The 19,125-nt window shown below is 45.1% G+C and overlaps 1 protein-coding gene across 1 annotated transcript in view; it reads right to left on the bottom strand.

Moving 5' to 3' along the window:
• LOC141051554 (piwi-like protein 1) overlaps nt 1-19,125 on the bottom strand; it is a 92,289-nt gene that overhangs the window by 5,207 nt on the left and 67,957 nt on the right. The window contains exons 10-18 of the mRNA XM_073548535.1: nt 13,592-13,712; nt 12,052-12,169; nt 11,208-11,322; nt 10,702-10,889; nt 10,548-10,620; nt 10,267-10,467; nt 9,982-10,085; nt 3,401-3,471; nt 2,677-2,830 (exon numbers count right to left, since the gene is read on the bottom strand). Coding sequence (XP_073404636.1) covers nt 2,677-2,830; nt 3,401-3,471; nt 9,982-10,085; nt 10,267-10,467; nt 10,548-10,620; nt 10,702-10,889; nt 11,208-11,322; nt 12,052-12,169; nt 13,592-13,712 — 1,145 coding nt within the window. The remainder of the gene's footprint in view (nt 1-2,676; nt 2,831-3,400; nt 3,472-9,981; nt 10,086-10,266; nt 10,468-10,547; nt 10,621-10,701; nt 10,890-11,207; nt 11,323-12,051; nt 12,170-13,591; nt 13,713-19,125) is intronic.

Here is a 19,125-nt window from a genome sequence, read left to right as displayed (position 1 = left end):
TTTTACCACACGCGGAACGGTGTAAACGCACCCCCCAAAAGAAATTCATGAAACGCTGATTTTTGTTCATTCTGCGTCCCAAAAATCGGAATAAAAAGCGATCAAAAAATGTCACGTGCCCAAGAATGGTGCCAATAAAAACGTCAACTCGTCCTGCAAAGAATAAGACCTCACATGACTCGGTGGGTCAAAAATTATAGCTCTGAAAATGTGGTGATGCAAACACTATTTTTACAATAAAAAGCGTCTTTTAGCGTGTGACAGCCGCCAAACATAAAAACCCGCTATAAATAGTAAATCAAACCCCCCGTTATCACCCCCTTAATTAGGGAAAAATAATAAAATTAAAAAAAAAAAATGTATTTATTACCATTTTCCAGCTAGGGTTAGGGGTGTGTTGGGGTTAGGGTTGGAGTAAGAATTGGGGGTTTCCACTGCTTGGGCACATCAGGGGCTCTCCAAATGCAACATGGCGTCTGATCTCAATTCCAGCCAATTCTGCGTTGAAAAAGTCAAATGGTGCTCCTTCCCTTACAAGCTCTGCCATGCGCCCAAACAGTGGTTTACCCCTACATATGGGGTACCAGCCTACTCAGGAGAAATTGGACCCCAAAAGTTGTGCAATTTGTCCTGCTACCCTTGAGAAAATAAAAAAAATTAGGGGCAAAAATATTTTTGTGAAAAAAATATAATTTTTTTTATTTGTATGGCTCTATGTTATAAAGTTCTGTGAAGCACTTGGGGGTTCAAAGTGCTCACCACACATCTAGATAATATCCTTGGGGGTATAGTTTCCAAAATGGGGTCACTTGTGGGGGTTTCCACAGTTCAGGCACATCAGGGACTCTCCAAATGCGACATGACACCCGCAGACCATTCCATCAAAGTCTGCATTCCAAAACGTCACTACTTACTTTCCGAGCCCCGACGTGTGCCCATACAGCAGTTTTCTCCCATATAAGGGGTATCAGCGTACTCAAGACAAATTGGACAACAACTTTTCGGGTCCAATTTATCCTGTTACCCTTGGGAAAATAAAAAAATTGGGGACTAAACGATCATGTTTGCGGAAAAAATATGATCTTTTTATTTTCACGCTCGGGCGTTATAAACTTCTGTGAAGCCCTTGGGGGTTCAAAGTTCTCACCACTTATATAGATAAGTTCCTTGGGGGGTTCAGTTTCCAAAATGGTGTCATTTGTAGGGGTTTCCACTGTTTAGGCACATCAGGGGCTTTCCAAACGTGACATGGCGAACGATCTCAATTCCAGCCAATTTTGCGTTGAAAAAGTCAAACGGCGCCAATTCCCTTCTGAGCTCTGCCATGCACCGAAACAGTGGTTCCCCCCACATGGAAGGTATCAGCGCACTCAGGACAAATTGCACAATAACTTTTGCAGTCCAATTTCTCCTGTTACCCTTGGTAAAATAAAGAAAATTCGACCTGAAGTAATTTTTTGGGTGAAAAAAAGTTAAATGTTCATTTTTTTTTAAACATTCAAAAAATTAATGTGAAGCACCTGAAGGGTTAATAAACTTCTTGAATGTGGTTTTGAGCACCTTAAGGGGTGCAGTTTTTAGAAAGGTGTCACTTTTGGGTATTTTCTATCATATAGACCCCTCAAAGTGACTTCAATGTGATGTGGTCGGTAAAAATAAAAATGGTGTTGCAAAAATGAGAAATCGCTGGTCAACTTTTAACACTTATAACTTCGTAACAAAAAAAATTTGGTTCCCAAATTGTGCTGATGTAAAGTAGACATGTGGGAAATGTTATTTATTAAGTTTTTTGTGTGCCGTATCCCTGTGATTTAAGGGCATAAAAATTCAAAGTAGGAAAATTGCAAAATTTTCAAAATTTTTGCCAAATGTCCGTTTTTTTTCACAAATAAACGCAAGTTCTATGAATGAAATTTTACCACCATCATGAAGTACAATATGTCACGAGAAAACAGTGTCAGAGTCACCGGGATCCATGGAAGCGTTAATTATTACCTCATAAAGGGACAGTGGTCAGAATTGTAAAAATTGGCCCGGGCATTAACATGCAAACCACCCTTGGGAGTAAAGGGGTTAATGTTGATGATTATGGCTGGTTCCCTGTAAGGACACAAACAATGAACAGTCTTTCCTCCAGGCCTCTGGAGCAGACGGGTATCTTCTGCCTATACATCTTTTAACATCTAGAGTTTGAAGTTTCTCTTCCTTCTGATTTTTTAGACTAGAGAAAAACGAAGGAAGGACTCTCTCTGCATCATTTCTAACAGGTCACAAAAACGTGTCACCATTTAAATAAAAACCATATAGAAGTTTGGTGTCGCTGTCATCGTCCTGACCTGGAGAATCACACTGTCAGGTCATTTTCACCGCACACAGCACGTTGTAAAAACAAAAAAAGATAAAAACTACAAAACTATGGCCGAATTTTTTTTCCAAAAATTTCCCCCCCACTTGGAATTATTTTCCGATTTATCAGTACACTTTATGGCACAATGAATGGCGTCATTCAACACTACAACTCATCCCGCAATGAAAAAGTCCTGGTACGGCTTAGGTTGATGGAGAAATTTAGGGGAAAAAAAAAAAAAAAGTTTTTTTTTTTAATACTAAAAAAATGCAAAAATTAATAAAGTCTGTCAGGAAACATAAGGGTTTGGGGCCACCTCTGAACCGCACCTGTAATTCTGTCCAGCAGACTTGATGCAGTCAATGATCTGTGGGATCTCGTAGTTCACTAAGGTTTTGAGCTGCCCGTCGCCTACACCGTCTCTGTAGATGATGATGCGCTGTGGCAGGTCTTCGTTCATCTTTCTCCACGCCTGCAGCGCCGCTAGAGGGAAAGAAAGGAAATAAAGAAAAGACAGAAGGCATTATGGCATCATGATAGACCAGTAAATAATGCCACCCATAGGTGCATTGAAATTCTTTTATAGGTCATCAACATTGGATGGGTGGGGATCAGACACCCTTGCACCAGATGTGTGCAGTGCACAGCGCAGCTCTGTACACCCATGTAGTGGCCGTTCTCAGTACTGCAGCTCGGATCACATTTAATTTAGCTGCAGTACCATGAATGGCCACTACATGGTGTACGGATACAGCCTGCTGCAAACTGATCTTGCACCAGTCTATCAGACACGGGAAAAAATCTTAGCAAATTTGCCTCGTGTCTGTCATAAACAAATGTGATATTTTCCCCCCCATTTTTCCCCCACAGCCACGGCATTTCTCGGAGAAGCTGGAGGCGCAGGCACATTTACTAAAATGTGTAGAAAATGGCATAAATTGTAGCACAAATCTACGCCGAGGTCTCCTGCACCAGACTGTTCAGTGAAAATCCTTCCTGATTTTTTTTTTTTTTTTTTTTACAACTGGAACTTTTTTTTATTTTTTTGATTACCTTGCATACAAACTTTCAAGCCATCGACAATCTCTTGTCTCTGATCCTGGACGCAGCATCGGGAAAACCAGCTAAAATAGAAACGTCAGAGATTACTTAGGGATTTTTGTGTACTCACAGTAAAATCCTTTTCTCCGAGCCAATCATTGGGGGACACGCACAGTGGGTGTTATGCTGCTTTCCACTAGGAGGACACCAAGTAAACACAGAAAAAGTTAACTCCTCCTAACTACACCCTCTCGCTGGCTGGGAATTCCCCAGTTCGGTGAAAAAGCAGTAGGAGCATTAAACAAATGACAATAACCATAACTCTGTCAAGACCTAAGAATGCTACAGTAAGCCAATAGGCTAAACAGGGTGGGTGCTTTTTCCCCCAATGATTGGCTTGGAGAAAAGGATTTTATGGTGAGTACACAAAATCCCTATTTCTCATACGCCTCATTGGGGGACACAGACCGTGGGATGTCCTAAAGCAGTCCCTGGGTGGGGAACATACAATTGCTAATACCCCATGTACCACTGACTCAACAATGTGGTACTGTCGATTGAAGGATGCGTCTGCCAAGAGCTGCATCCTCAGAGGCCTGAGAAAGAATTTGGTAATGTTTTGTAAAGGTATGCAGGCTGGACTAAGTCGCAGCCTTGCAGACCTGTTCTGCCGACGCCTGGTGCTGAATGGCTCAAGAGGCGCCCACTGAGTGGGTAGAATGCGCCTTAATCCCTGCTGGAACAGGTGTGTCGCTGACACAGTAGGATTCCTGATTAGCCAAGCAAATCCAACTGGCTAGCATGGTTTTTGAAGTGGCTAGATGCTTCCTATGCCCATGTGGAAGTATGAACAGGGCATCTTGTGGAAGGGAGCCGTCCTCGAGATGTACCGTCTCAGAGCCCTAACCACATTGAGGGTGTGGAGGGCCCTCTCAATGCAATGGACTGGTGCCGGACAGAAAGAAGGCAAAACAATTTCTTCACGGAGATGAAAAGAAAACACGACTTTGGGCAGGAAAGACGGGGATGACCTGAGAGTTGCCTTGTCCTGATGAAAATTCAGGAACGGAGGATGGCAGGACAGGGTCGCCAATTCCGAATCTCGTCTGATTGATGTAATTACCGCTAGAAAGACCACCTTCCAAGAGAGAATAGCTAGTGGTACGTCCTGCAGTGGTTTGAAAGAAGCTTCCTGTAAGGCTCCGAGAACCAAATTAAAGTCCCATGATTTCAATGGCCCTTAATATAGGGAGGCGCCACATGGGAGACTCCCTGATTGCCACCAAACTTCAGGTGAAAATTTTGTGTTGGAATAGCACTGACAAGGCTTAAATCTGGCCCTTGAGCGAGCTAAGCACGTGGCCTGACCTTAATCCAGATTGTAGAAATTCCAATATGGAAGGAATAGAAAACACCAGTGGGGATCGACCATGGTCCTTGCACCACGAGAAGAAGGTTCTCCAGGTGCGGTGATAAATGCGCATGGACACGGGCTTACTAACATTAATCATGGTGTAGATCACATCGGGAGTAAAACCAGCCTGTGCTAAAATCCAGGATTCAACGGCCACGCCGTCAGAGACAGGGCCCCGGAGTTCTGGTGGTAAATCGGGCCATGTGAGAGTAGATCCATGCGATCTGGAAGTCGCCAGGGAAGGTCTGCGACTAGTTGTACTAGTTCTGCGTACCATGACCGGTGCGAACAATCTGGCGCGACTAGGATCACTGGTACTCCCTCTGCTCTAATTTTCTTGATGACCCTCGGGAGCAAGGGAAGAGGGGAAGAATGCACGGGAGCCAGAACCGGTGCCACGGCAGAACTAGGGTGTCTGTTCCGATGACGTATTGATTGTGTGATCGTATAATGAATCGAGGAACCTTGTTTAGTCTTGAGGCAATAAGATCCACATCCGGAGTCCCCCAGCAATAGCAAATCTGCTGAAAAAAAGCTTCCGGATGAAGAGACCACTCTCCTAAGGCAAGGCCTTGGCGACTGAGAAAATCCACTGCCCATTTGTCTACACCCGGGGTGTGGACTGTTGAAATGGGCAAATGGTTGGTCTCGGCCCAAAGGAGGATGTGACTCACTTTGTGCATGGCCATCCTGCTCAGAGTACCCCCTTGAATGTTGATATACGCCACAGCCGTGGCATTGTCGGATTGGATCCTGATGAGGTGACCTGCGAGGAGATGGTGGAAACTCAGTAGGGCTAATCTGATCGCTCGAATGTTCAAGATGTTGATGGGGAGACGTGACTCTTGAATTAACCAACGACCCTGTGCCGTGTGGTGACGAAGAAAAAAACGTACACCAGCCCAGAAAGACTGGCATTGATGGTCACCACCGACCGCCTTACTAAGAGAAAGAACTTCCCTTAACTCAGGGAGGATTTCAGTGTCCCCCGGCTTGGGGGCTCATCTGACCCGCAGGGACAGAAGGAACCGGCGGTCCAGGGAGAATGAGTTCTTGTACCAAGCAACACATGTTGTAAAGGGCAGAAATGGAACTGTGCGAATGGGACCACTCCCATCGCTGCCACCATCCTTCCGAGAACTATCATGCTGAAACGTATGGAGTGAGAAACCAGTCGGGAAAGAGTCCACGCTGCCTGTTGTAAGGCTCGGGCCTTTTCCCGCGGGTTGGTCATTCTCCCTCCAGAAGTGTCCAAGATCATTTCCAAAAAGGAAATCTGCTGGACCGATGTTGGGGAAGACCTTTCGAAGTTTATCTTCCGACCCAGGAGAGAAAGTGTATTTACTGTGATATCCACGGATTCCTCTCAGGCTGGAAGGGACAGACCCTTGATCAGCAGGTCATCCAGAAACGGCAGTACCACCACTCCCCGAATGTGGAGAATGGCCATGACATCCGCCATGACCTTGGTATAGACCCTGGGGGCGGTGGCGAGTTCGAAGGGCAAGGCAACAAACTAGAAGTGTTCCTCTTGAATTGCAAAACGCAGGAACTGCTGGTGAGATGGGCAAAGTTGGATGTGACAGTAAGTACAAGAGCGGTTAAGTCTGTGAGAGACCTGGGAACCTCTGGCTCCACGCAGGGACAGACTTGATCCGGATGAAAAGGTTGTGGAGGACCAGCTGGAGCTGTTAGGAAAAGGTCGAAAAACAAGACGGCTGTTGATTCCAAAAATGGCCGGACAGCCCCTTGTTGGGGAGGAACCTACTCTTCTCCCTGGAAGTGTCAGAAATGAGCTGGTCTAGTTTTTCTCCAAACAGGCGACCAGTTTGATAGGGCAGAGAAGTCTTTGATCTCTTGGAAGTGGAATCTGCCCGCCAGTCGCTTAGCCATAGGGCTCTTCTGATGGAGACTACATTAGCTGTTGCCTTAGCAGCGCAATTAGCGGCATCTTAAGAGGAGTCTACTATAAAATCTGCGTGAATTATCTGCTTGGCGACACTGGTTGTTAGCCACTCAAGTCGTCACGAAAGGGAAAAGAGACGCTCCTGAAGCTCCAAAAACCAGACAGGCGAAGTAGCCAATTTGACGATCGGGGGGGGGGGGGGGGGGTTTCTGACTCAAGAGCCCTCAGAAACAGATCAAAGCATTTTAGGAGCAAGACACAATACGGGAGCATCCACCGAGGGGGGACTGTAACCAATCCTTCAATAGATCCTGGAGCAAAGGGGTATTTAGCCTCGATAGGCTTTTGCCCTGTGAACCGTTTATGTGGTCGGTTCCTACGTTTCTGGACAATGTCCATAAACTCCAGATGGCAGGCAAATACCCTGCGTTCACGTTTAGTCTTCTGAAAGGAGAAAACGTGTTCCGGAGCAGGAATATCCTCGTCATCCAATGTCAGAAAACTTGTTGACTGACTTTGTAAGAGATTCAAGTGACTCATGGACATTTGGGGGATTCTGAGGGACTGACGTGTCAGACTCGAACTCAGAGTCATGTTCTCTGCGAACATTAGAAGAGAGCGAGAGGCAGAACTCGCCGATGCTGAAGCGCGAACGTGACTAGGGGACGCGTCATGGGTCCACTTTCTAGAGACCAAGGATCCCCTGAACGAGCACGGCCCATGCTGGTAGACGGTTCCCGGCCGTCGCCAAAGCCCTCCTCGGGCGGTAAAGACGCGTTCTAACTTAAAGAGGATTCCCGGAGGAAGTCTATAGCCTTGGTCAGTGACTCCAGAGACCGTGACAAGGACGCAGCCCACTCAGGGGAACTAAACGCAGGGAACACCTTGCAGAGGCGGATGGCGTTTTAGAGCAAGCTGGGTCGCAATCCGTGCATAGCAGATTAGTCTGGGCACTGAGCAAGACAGTCTTGTGGTACAAGCAGTAAAGAATGCAGTGTGCTTCTTAGTAGCCCCCATTTTGCCTCTTTAGATTGAGACATAGTGCCCCTTAAAGGGTTACAAGCAGAGCCTGGGCTGCAGCTGCAGGGAATGTGCAGAGCAGGGGTTAAGCTTTGCTCTGAGGCAGATGCAGCTTACCCGCGGTCCTGATGCTCTGTCCCTGGGAGGAATATCGGTGGCCCTGTAGCGTCACCAGGTGCTGTCCATCCATGCGCACACCCCCGCAGCCGTCACAGAGCCTGAGGGGCAGAGAAGGGGTTAAGAACATGACCCCGCGACTAGCAGGGCGCCTCTCATACAGCGAGAAGCGCCAAAGACGTGGGCTGTGGCGCTAACGGTGGGCGGCGCTAGGTAAGGGGGGAGCGGGGGCGCCACGACAGGGCGCCCGTATACCGCAGCTGAGACTAGGTCAGCGCTTCTCCCAGGGACCAGGACCTGATCCCATACCTCCAATCTGGTGCTCTCGCCAGCTGTGCTGTCCAGGAGCCTGCAGATTTCATCCCACCTCAGATCCTGAGGTAAAAAAAAGCTCCCGGGCGATGTAGCAGAGCCAGAGGAGTTGTTAAAGGGGTATACCTCAATCGATCCACCCTATGGGCAGGGGGATGGAGAGGCTATGGGGCTGATTCAGGGCATCCGAAGCGCTCCACAAGTTCTTCTCCATGCTATCCGTGTGCTCCGCGCTTGCTCTCGTATCCGTGCGGGGAGACCGGGACCGTGAAGGAACAGTCACCCAGAAGAATCAGGTATGCCCCAGTCGTCGCAGGAAAGTGTACAGGGAGGTATACTCCGCGTGCTCGCCTGTTGTTGGTTTGGGGGAGAGCGGGCCGTTGAAAGGAACCGTCGCCCCCTTCACTTCGTTAATTAAAAAATAAAAATTTACAGAAAATTCAAAAATGAAGATAAAAAACCCAAGTGCCTCCTACAGACACTAAGCAAGAACTGGGGAATTCCAAACCATCGAGAGGGTGTATACTGCAGAGGAGGAGTTAACTTTTTTCTGTGTTTACTTAGTGTCCTCCTAGTGGCAAGCAGCATAACACCCACTGTGTGTCCCCCAATGAGGCGTAGGAAAAATCCTGAATTGCGACCTGAAAACATGCATGTTGTCATCAGTACATCTTCATTTGCACCATTCTCTGATCTTGTGCATAGTTAAAAAAAAAATAAAATAGAAAATATTATATGCTAGCTGAAGAGCCCGGCGTTGCCCTGGCATAGTAACCAACTGTAACCAACTGTAGTTATTTATAACAAATTATAATGATTTCCCCCCCATCCAATAATCCCGTGCCCATATACCCATCATACACATCCTCCATCCAATAGTCCCTTGCCCATACACCCATCACACATCCTCCATCCCATAGTCCCGTGCCCATATACCCATCACACATCCTCCATCCCATAGTCCTGTGCCCATATACCCATCACACATCCTCCATCCCATAGTCCCGTGCCCATATACCCATCACACATATCCCTCCATCGCATAGTTTCATGCCCATATACCCATCACACATCATCCATCCCATAGTCCCGTGCCCATATACCCATCACACATATCCCTCCATCGCATAGTTTCATGCCCATATACCCATCACACATCATCCATCCCATAGTCCCGTGCCCATATACCCATCATACACATCCTCCATCCCATAGTTCAATGCCCATATACCCATCACACATCCTCCATCCCATAGTTCAATGCCCATATACCCATCACACATATCCCTCCATCGCATAGTTTCATGCCCATATACCCATCACACATATCCCTCCATCGCATAGTTTCATGCCCATATACCCATCACACATCATCCATCCCATAGTCCCGTGCCCATATACCCATGACACATATCCTCCATCCCATAGTTCAATGCCCATATACCCATCACACATATCCTCCATCCCATAGTTCAATGCCCATATACCCATCATACACATCCTCCATCCCATAGTCCCGCGCCCATATACCCATCAAACACATCCTCTGTCCCATAGTCCCGTGCCCATATATCCATCATACATATCCTTCATCCCATAGTCCAGTGCCCATATACCCATCATACATATCCTCCATCCCATGGTTCCATGCCCATATACCCATCACACACATCCACCTTCCCATAGTCCAGAACAGCACTATGCATAAGTTTAGGCCATGTGAAAACACAGAAAAACATTAAAAACATTGAATGTAGTTCTCTGCATTAGCCGGAGTGAAGAGCCAGCAATGTATGAGGAACCTAGACGTAGCAGATACATTACCGAGTCATTTCCTTATTCGTGCTCGCGACGAAGCCAGCAATAGATCTCCTCCCTTGCAGGGTGTCGTGGTAGCAATCAATCCCAATGATTATTGTTTTTTCCAGCTGAGAAAGAAAAAAAATCCACTTTCACTGGATTTTACCATGCATGAATTACACTCCCTGCCCCTCAGCCCCCACCGGGGGGTTATCGCCACATGGAAGGGGTCAAGCTTCCCTGCTCCTCACCACATGGGGGAGAGGAGCCAAGACCCCTTGCCATGTATATGTGTAAGGACGCAAGTACCGGCATCTCCACGGACCACAGCTCTCCTCCTAACTTGCAGTTCATCTGTAAGGCGATTTTGGTGCAGACGGAGAGGACAGTCTGGGGTTTGCTCAAGGTCCTGGCGACGACACACTGACTGGGGATGGGGAAGTCCACGCACAGGTGCTTCTTGATGGCGTCATACTTCATCTTATTATTGCTGGACAGGATACAGACGACCTGGAGAGCATAGACAGATCATGGCGACATTTCGGACATTCTTGCTGGTTACATCTCCACCCAGTCCAATATCTCCCCACCATCTCTGTGCGGTCCGTAACGTTCTGCTGGAAGGCCTGCAAATATCCTCCCACCGTGTCCTCGACTTCAACCCTTTAGAAAAGACAAAAACAAAACGTTACGGTGTAGGATCTGCAAAACGCGAGCCCCTCGGCTGAGCCCCCCGAGTCTCACATCACCGCCCGGTTCATCTTGATGCGCAGTTGCTGTGTGATTTTGAACATGTTCTGCAGAAGAGTGTTCGCCGCATCGTAATTTCTCCGGGTGTAAAAGAGCAGCCAATTATTCAGATCCAGGGTGCTGAGCAGGACGGGACCCCTCAGCTCTCGCGACCAGTCAGCAAACTGTGGATCATATACTGCCTGCAAATCAGAAATCACAAATTACACACCTCAGTGCAGGATCTCCGGGAGGTCGTCACCCGGATTCTCAGCAACCTGAATTACGTGCCAGATCTGTGTAAAGCAGTGGGCAACCAAGAGTCAATCTGAGAACACTGTAGAAATTATACCATTTTCTTCTCACTTTCAGTGCAATTTATTATTAATCCTTCAAAACTACACCTCATCCCGCAAAATACAAGCCCTCCTGTGGCGAAGAAGATGAAAATAATAAAAGAAAAATAGTGTGGGGGGAAATGGGAAGGTGTCGTGGTGCACTCACTCTACCTAACTACTCACAGTTTTGTTTTTTTGCAGGATTCTTTCCGGAGGTGCGATTCTCCCTTCGAACTGTAGCAGTTCGGTATCAAAATTCAGCCCCCAGTCACGTAGCTCTTTCTGTACACTCTCGTCCCTAAAGAGAGGAGAAAAATACAATCTCCGGACTCATCACTATTGTGTGGTGAATGGAAGGAGCCCAATAAGTGTCTTAAATGCAGATCCTCTATTGGGACCGTATCCATCCCTAGAACAGGACCCCACTGCCGATCCTCTATTGGGACATATCCATCTCTAGAACAGGACCCCACTGTCAGGAATGGAGAAGTGGCCATTACTTCTATTGGATCCAGCAGCTTTAGGGCCCACAAGAGAAGCCATACCTCAGTATAGTGCTTTCCCATCTCAGAATGCATTGCTTCTTCTGGAGGTGTGGTCCCCAGAGGAAGCAGTGGTGAAACATGTATTTGGTTAGGTAAGCATTAAACTGTGGTTCAGGCATCTCTGGTTTTATTTTTATCTCACTGGGCAAGGTCTCCCTTGCATTTGTAGTCAAGCAGCGAGATAAACAATAGAGGAATGTCTCCGATCTACTCTTCTAATGAGGCTGAAGGGTCGACATCACAGAAATTCCAGCTTATATGAGCTGTTCGGTCATGTGCCAATCATACTGACAGCTGAGGTTGCTACGAGGAGCCTCCGTAATGAGTGTGCTAGCTATGCATGAGGCACTCACCACCTCAATGGAGAACCAATTTTGAAACCACAGAAAACTCACAACATGGCTTCCAACCAAAATTATCTTGCCCTATAGAAGACACAGATCAGGGGCAGACGGCCCTTACCAGCCACCATGGATACTCACTTGTGAATGTATTTGAGGAACTTCCCAACTTGCCGCTCCCTCTGTTCTGGTGGCAAGCGGGTGTGAACGGCCAGATCTTTCATGACGTTGAAGTCGTTTCTCATTCTGTCGGTCAGACCTGTGTTATAAGGGAGAAGCGGTAAGAGATGAGAATACGAGCGGCTGCCTCCTGGTGAGGAGCCCCGGGGGGCATTACTGGGACCGGCGTATTTCAGACGGCGATCCCTAGCGATCTGCAAGATACCAGCCATACAGCGGACAGGGCAGACCTAATCATTCCGGTATAACAGGTCCCATCATTTTATTTAGCAGAAAACTAACAAAATAGGCCGAATCCTAGATGGAGTTTATTGCCTAAAACCACACAGGAGGAAAATTTATTTTAGGTCCGTTGACCTGGCGCGGTGTCTGTGGGGTGGGAGCAGGGCGGTCCGAGCACAGGATCGGAAACATTATTGTCCACGTCGGTCCGATTATGGCGATGCCAAACGTCGATTTTTTTTTTCAGTCATTTAAATAGAAAAAATGATCAGATTATCGTAAAGAAAATGTTTTGCTTTATTCCCATTTTCTGAGATCTGTAACATTTGTATTTTTCTGTTGATGAGGCTCTTTTTTCATGTGGAAGCGGATTATATTTATATCAGTTTTGTGTACATACGATGCTTTGATTGCTTATTAAATGTTTTAATTTTTTATTTTTTAGTGAGGTGAGGAGATCAAAAAAAAAAAAAAAAAAAATGGATTCTGACATTTTTCTCTTAATGGCATTCACCAATCAGGCTAATTTCCATGTTTAAATAGATCAGAGTTTTACGAACGTGACATTAGCAAGTGTTTTTTTTTCTTTTTTAACACTGTAAAATGGGGATAATAAGAATTTTATATATTTCTAAAAACAATTCTCCTTTAATTTTCTACATTACTTTAAAAAGTTTATTAGGGGACTTCAACCTACAATCATTTGTACTATACCACAGTACTGCAGTATATTGTGAAAAATCACATCGCGGGAAGCCAAAGGGTTCGAGCATGCTTACAGTTTAATGCTACTGTCGGAGATTGACAGCGGCATTTAAATGGTTCACAGCTGCAACAGGAACACAACAGGACGGCCACGACTGTCAGACAGATGCCTGCTATATAATCTAGCCAGCATCTACAGTGTGTGGCGGGAGCACAGCTTCTCATTCCCCTTATGTGAAGACCCCTTCCCAGGTCATTATTTTTGGGAAGGCATTAATACTGCACTCCCACCACCTTCTTGAGCTCTGCTTTAGGCTGTTTTCACACATGACATTATTGGTCCGTGCACACCCTGCGATGTCCAGACCGGCAATGCGTCAAGATTGTACATGTCTACTGTCAGCTGAGCCCAAGACCGGAGGCCCACAGCCAATGCGGACAGAGCAGTCAGCACTTGGACCAAGAATGTTGGACAGACAAATCCAGCCTTATGGCTATTTAGCTACCATTTACAGAGGCAACTGCGGCGTGGTTAGCGAGCACGGCTAGTAACCCGGCCGGGGCTTGCGCTCACCTGTTAGGTTACATAACTCTGGCACCAGTATGATGGCTCCGTCTGTGGCTCCCGGCTTGGGCCTCCGGGGGATGTTCACGACTAGCGGCTGGCTCAGGTCTTTCACTTGTTCATTGTATTGCTGAGGGCGATGCAAAATAAATAGCAGGACGAGGAAAGTCTCGATTATTTAAACTTTGTCCAAGTCACCAGCAATTAATAAAAGGAGGGGGATCACCCATAAGCAAAATTCTTAAAAAGAAAAAAAAAAAAAATTAATTCTCTCTGTTGATTAATTTTTAGCTCCCGTTGCGACCGTGTACACAGCCAGGACAGCACCGCTCCATGCACGGTGTAATGGGGACACTTGAGCCGAAACAAAGATTTTGGGCACTTACCGTAAAATCCTCTCACTGAGCCATCTCTGGAGACACGGGGAGGAGGAGGGAAGGTCAGCTGGTGCCCTGGTCTGCTAGCCAAATCCGCATGAACCAGGCCACATCCCACCGAACGACCGCTCTTCTTTCTCCATGAGCGTAATACTACTTAGATAACAAAGGATGAGGGTAAAAGAGGGTTGCGATGCTTTACTGAACCACAAAGACTGGCAACCACCACATAGCACAGTCCCAGCAAAATACCCAAGATGGTGCAAATTACAGAATCTCACCCTTGTGCTGACTCACTGGGATTAAGATTAAAGCAGCTGGGATTCCCAGCTTCCAAGGCCGACTACCCCCACCTGTGGCATGCACAGAGAGGAGGTTTCCACAAGGTTAGGAAGATGACAGTCCATTTAGGTACAAGACCAGTTGACCGGAGGGTTACAACCTGGGTTCTCCTAATGTCTCCATGGAGCCAGGTGACCGGTGGGTCCCATTCCTGGCTTTCACAAACGTATATATGAGGCTCAGGTGACCGGTGTGTCGAAATCCTGACTACCCCAAAATGTATCCATGGTTCAGCGATGGTCAATGGAGCAGATCTGTTTTCTTTCAGCAGAGGTCGTGGTCCTCTAAGCTGACATTCTGAAGAATATCAAATCTTGGTCCCTCGTGATGGAGCCATGATGCCCTGGCTGCTGTCCTGTAAAGAGTTCCTGGTTCTTTGGATTTCTGGATCTCTTGGCTCTCTGGATGTATATCTGTCTGTGAAGGTATATCTTATAGAGGCGCATATATCCACTTTTTATAGTTAACAACTGTCCTTCAAACTAGAACCCAGAGGTAAAGGGGAAGAATGGTGACGAGATCAACTTGCACTGTTTAATTTATTTGCATAGTTTTCCCTCCTCTGTTTTGCAAGTCAGCAAGCTAGCTGTTCTGGACAATGTGTAATCAACATAACAAACATGAACTATCGTAGTAGAAAAAAACAGCAGGATGGCACTCACCGTTCTCTTGAAATGATTCACTTTATTTCATGTTAATAAAGCACAGGCAATGGCACGGGAGAAATGCAAAAAGACGGACGACAGCCGTTTCGTGCACAATGCACTTCAACAGGTCCCAAGCTCAGGCTCAAGGAAACACTAATTTATACCACATGTGTGAACAAAAGAAACTCCAACCTTTACCTGAACGTGTCTTAAAAACCCCCAAAATAAAAAAATTGTTTTGCCCATGTGGTTTTTTCTACATTGGGAAAACTATCCGGCCTCTCTGTATAAGATTCAGGGAACATTTCAATTCCATCAGCACAGGAAAGGGTGTCCCTAGACTTATAGAACACATGAGGAAGGTACATGGGGGGAATGCAGAAGCATTACCGTTTACTGGCATTGAAAGGGTGTCTGCACCGCAGTATGGAGGGAGTCATAAAAAGCATCTTCTACAAATAGAGGCTAAATGGATCCTCCGTACAAAAGCCACAGGTCCTTTGGGTCTAAATGAAAAAGTGGATATGTCCGTATTTCTCTGTAGCGGTTATGATTGCTAGTTTTATTGCATATGGTGTATGTAAATTATGCTTGTTTTAATTTTTTTTATTTTGGGGTTTTTTTTAAGACACGTTCAGGTGAAGGGTGGAGTTTCTTTTGTTCACTCATGTGGTATAAACTAGTGTTTCCTTGAGCCTGAGCATGGGACCTGTTGAAGTGCATTGTGCACGAAACAGCTGTCGTCCGTCTTTTTGCATTTCTCCCGTGCCATTGCCTGTGCTTTATTAGCATGAAATAAAGTGAATCATTTCAAGAGAACGGTGAGTGCCATCCTGCTGTTTTTTTCTACTACGATAGTTCATGTTTTTTCTTCACATGGATAGAGCCACCAGTTCAGCAAGGGTTACAGGTGTCACACTGATAGCGGTTATAAGTGACTTTGCGGGTATTTCTTCCTCAGGGACAGTGCCGGATGTTTCTTTTTTCTTTGACTGACTATTGTTGAACACTGCTTTATTCCGGAGCACGTCCTGTGATTTACCCAGCAGCAAAAAAAAAAAAAAATCTGTATGGTGTATGCAGTTTTTTTCTCCGCAATAATGGAGATGAGCACCTTCCCTTTATCTAATAGCATATTGGCAGGTCGGGAGAATGTAGACTCCTATTTCACAGATTGTGAGAAGTCAGATAGCATTTTATCATACAGCACCAAGACACTGGAAGTTAAACTGCAAGAAGCCGCAGAAAGAGAAATAAACCTTTTTTGGACAAATAACTCTTTGCAATCATACAAGAACTGTGGCAGAGTACCTCGTGGGTTGAGTGTTCAAACCGATGGCACAGTTCCAGGATAATGCAAGATTTTCTGAGGAATGGAATAAAATCCTGCTAAAATGTTCACAGGATCTTTTGAATTTGGTTTTACAACAGAATGTGCTTAATTATGAGCAAGTGAAAATGGATCTTAATAAAACAAAAGAAGAGTTAAAAACAAGACTCACAGAACAGCAATGGTTAACCCTTAATAAAAAAATTGGATAGCAAACTGGTGGTTTTACAGACGGAGATCAAGCAAAGAAAAAAAAAGACAAATTTATCCGGGACAAATATGATTTTGACACTAATCAAATTTTTTCATGGAACAAAAATAAAAATTTACAGTCAAACCCTCGTTTTAAGAGAAGAAATTTCAAAAGGGAGAACACAAAATCACGACACAATAAAAGGGATTATTTGACTACTGATTCAGACTCTAGCGCTAATGAGGACATTATTCCGTCTGCATGTCCAGGTGATAGGAAGAATATCGCAGAGTCTACGTCATTCCCTTTAGACATAGAATCCGCAGAGGAAAGAGGAGGCCTAAGCGGCAATTTACGAAAAAGGAAACAGATGTCTTGGAAAACAGAGGACACCGATTCCATGCAAAATTTGGTCGTCAATTTAACAGACCATGTCCTGGAAAAGAGACATTTAGATGTATTGTCCAAGGGTCTTAATTATTGCATTCCTCAGGACTTTAATATGGTTGATTTCCAAATAGATCTTTTCAAAGCACTTAGAAAAATCCATTTGCATAAATCTTTTGCATCTAATAATGCTTCCTCTGAAATCAGTAGTTACCCTGGAGAGATTCCAAGCACCATTGGCCCTTTGGGGTTTATGGCTGGACATGGATCGCTAGCGGATATTAGAGATGACGCATTAATTCTGATGGATATTGATCCTGTAACTCAGTCTAATGTAACCACCGCACATAATTAATGTTCCTTTTTTGGGAGATTGTAGTTCCTCATACATGCCTCCCATTTCCCCTGGAAATGTGGTAGATGTGTTTGGCACAAAGGTAGTGAAGGATTTAGAGGCATTGATATATTCAAAACAGACCGCAAATCTAACTTTGGAGGAAAGACAGGCCATTAAAGAAATTCAGGGCTGGTCAGATGTAATCCTGCGTTCAGCAGATAAAGGAGGTAACGTGGTTCTACTAAATAAGGACAGCTATGTTGCTGAAGCGAATAGGCAGTTATCCGTTTCTTCAACTTACTGTGTCTTAAAAAGTGATCCCACCAATAGATACAAAGAAGAATTGCGATCTCTTTTAAGACAACAGGTCCAGAATAATGTACTTTCAAAACGTAAAGCTGAGAAATTGTTTCCAGAATTTCCGAGAAAGCCTCATTGGTATCATATACCTAAAATACACAAGTCCATTAATAGTCCTCCAGGCCGCCCTATAGTGTCTGGGATAGGGTCTCTCACGGAGCCCCTATCCCAGTACATAGACTGGCTTCTGCGTCCTCTCCTCAAGTAGATACCCTCGTACATAAAAGATTCGAAAGATTTTGTGACAGTTCTAAAAGAAAATGATTGGCAGGACAATTTCCAGATGACATCCATAGATGTGGAAAATCTATACACTAGAATTCCACATGAGGGTGGAGTAGACGCAATTAGACAAGTGCTGTCGAGTTCTCTGATAGGGATCTGGGAAACATCAATTTCATCATAGATGGTCTTCATTTTATTGTTACGCATAACGCGTTCCAATTTGACAATGTCTGGTATAGGCAAACGGAGGGTACAGCGATGGGTACGCCCCTCGCGTGCACCCTCGCTAACCTGTTTTTGGCAGTTTTGGAGGAGAAAGTAGTTTATGCGGTCACCAATCTCTTTTTGAAGTATATAAAATTATTTATTCATTATGTGGATGACATTTTCATTGTGTGGGACGGGTCAAAAGAGTATTTCAATTTATTTGTGGAGTTTCTTAATTCACATGATATGAATATGAAGTTTACTTCGCAATTTGGAGGCTCAAATAGATTTTTTGGATGTCAGATTAAAGTTAACCAATGGAGTTTTGTATACAGAAATTTTTCGTAAATCTTCATCCACAAACTCCCTCTTACATTATAATAGTGCATACCCCCATTATGTAAAGAATTCCTTGCCTTATGGCCAATTTTTGAGATTAAAGAAATTTAATAGTCATAATGAAGGTTTTCAGAGACAAGCGAATGAATTGCGTAGCAGATTCAAAAAAAGAGGATATCCTGATTCTGTTCTAGATTCCGCCTTACAGAGGGTTAATAGTGAACCAGTTATTAACGGGCAGATCAAAAAAGGAAAAGAGAAACGGTTTGTTTTTAGTTTTACATATAATTCTATGGATAGACACATTAGAACAGTCATCAGACAGAATTGGCACCTACTGGAAAGTGACAGAGACCTCACAGATGTGGTCAGTAGGGGTCCTTTATTTGCGAGTAAAAGAAGTACTAACCTTCGAGATTTATTAGTCAAGAACAGATTTCAAAATAAACAAAATAATTGGTTGGAATCTAGTGCCCCAAAGGGAAATTATATCTGTAAAAACTGTTCTTGGTGTCCATTTAAATTAAGTGGCAAAACTGTAAAAATGGGACCTATATTTCACGAAGTCACGGAATTCATTACTTGCAGGACCTCCTTTGTAGTGTATGCATTGTTTTGCCCATGTGGTTTTTTCTACATTGGGAAAACTATCCGGCCCCTCTGTGTAAGATTCAGGGAACATTTCAATTCCATCAGCACAGGAAAGGGTGTTCCTAGACTTATAGAACACATGAGGAAGGTACATGGGGGGAATGCGGAAGCATTACGGTTTACTGGCATTGAAAGGGTGTCTGCACCG

This window comes from Dendrobates tinctorius, unplaced genomic scaffold (assembly GCF_039654945.1).
Source record: "Dendrobates tinctorius isolate UK_male_01 unplaced genomic scaffold, ASM3965494v1 ptg000157l, whole genome shotgun sequence".
NCBI classification, from domain to species: Eukaryota; Metazoa; Chordata; class Amphibia; order Anura; family Dendrobatidae; genus Dendrobates; species Dendrobates tinctorius.
Note: the sequence above shows the minus strand (reverse complement) of the source record. Positions and strands in the feature narration are given on the sequence as shown.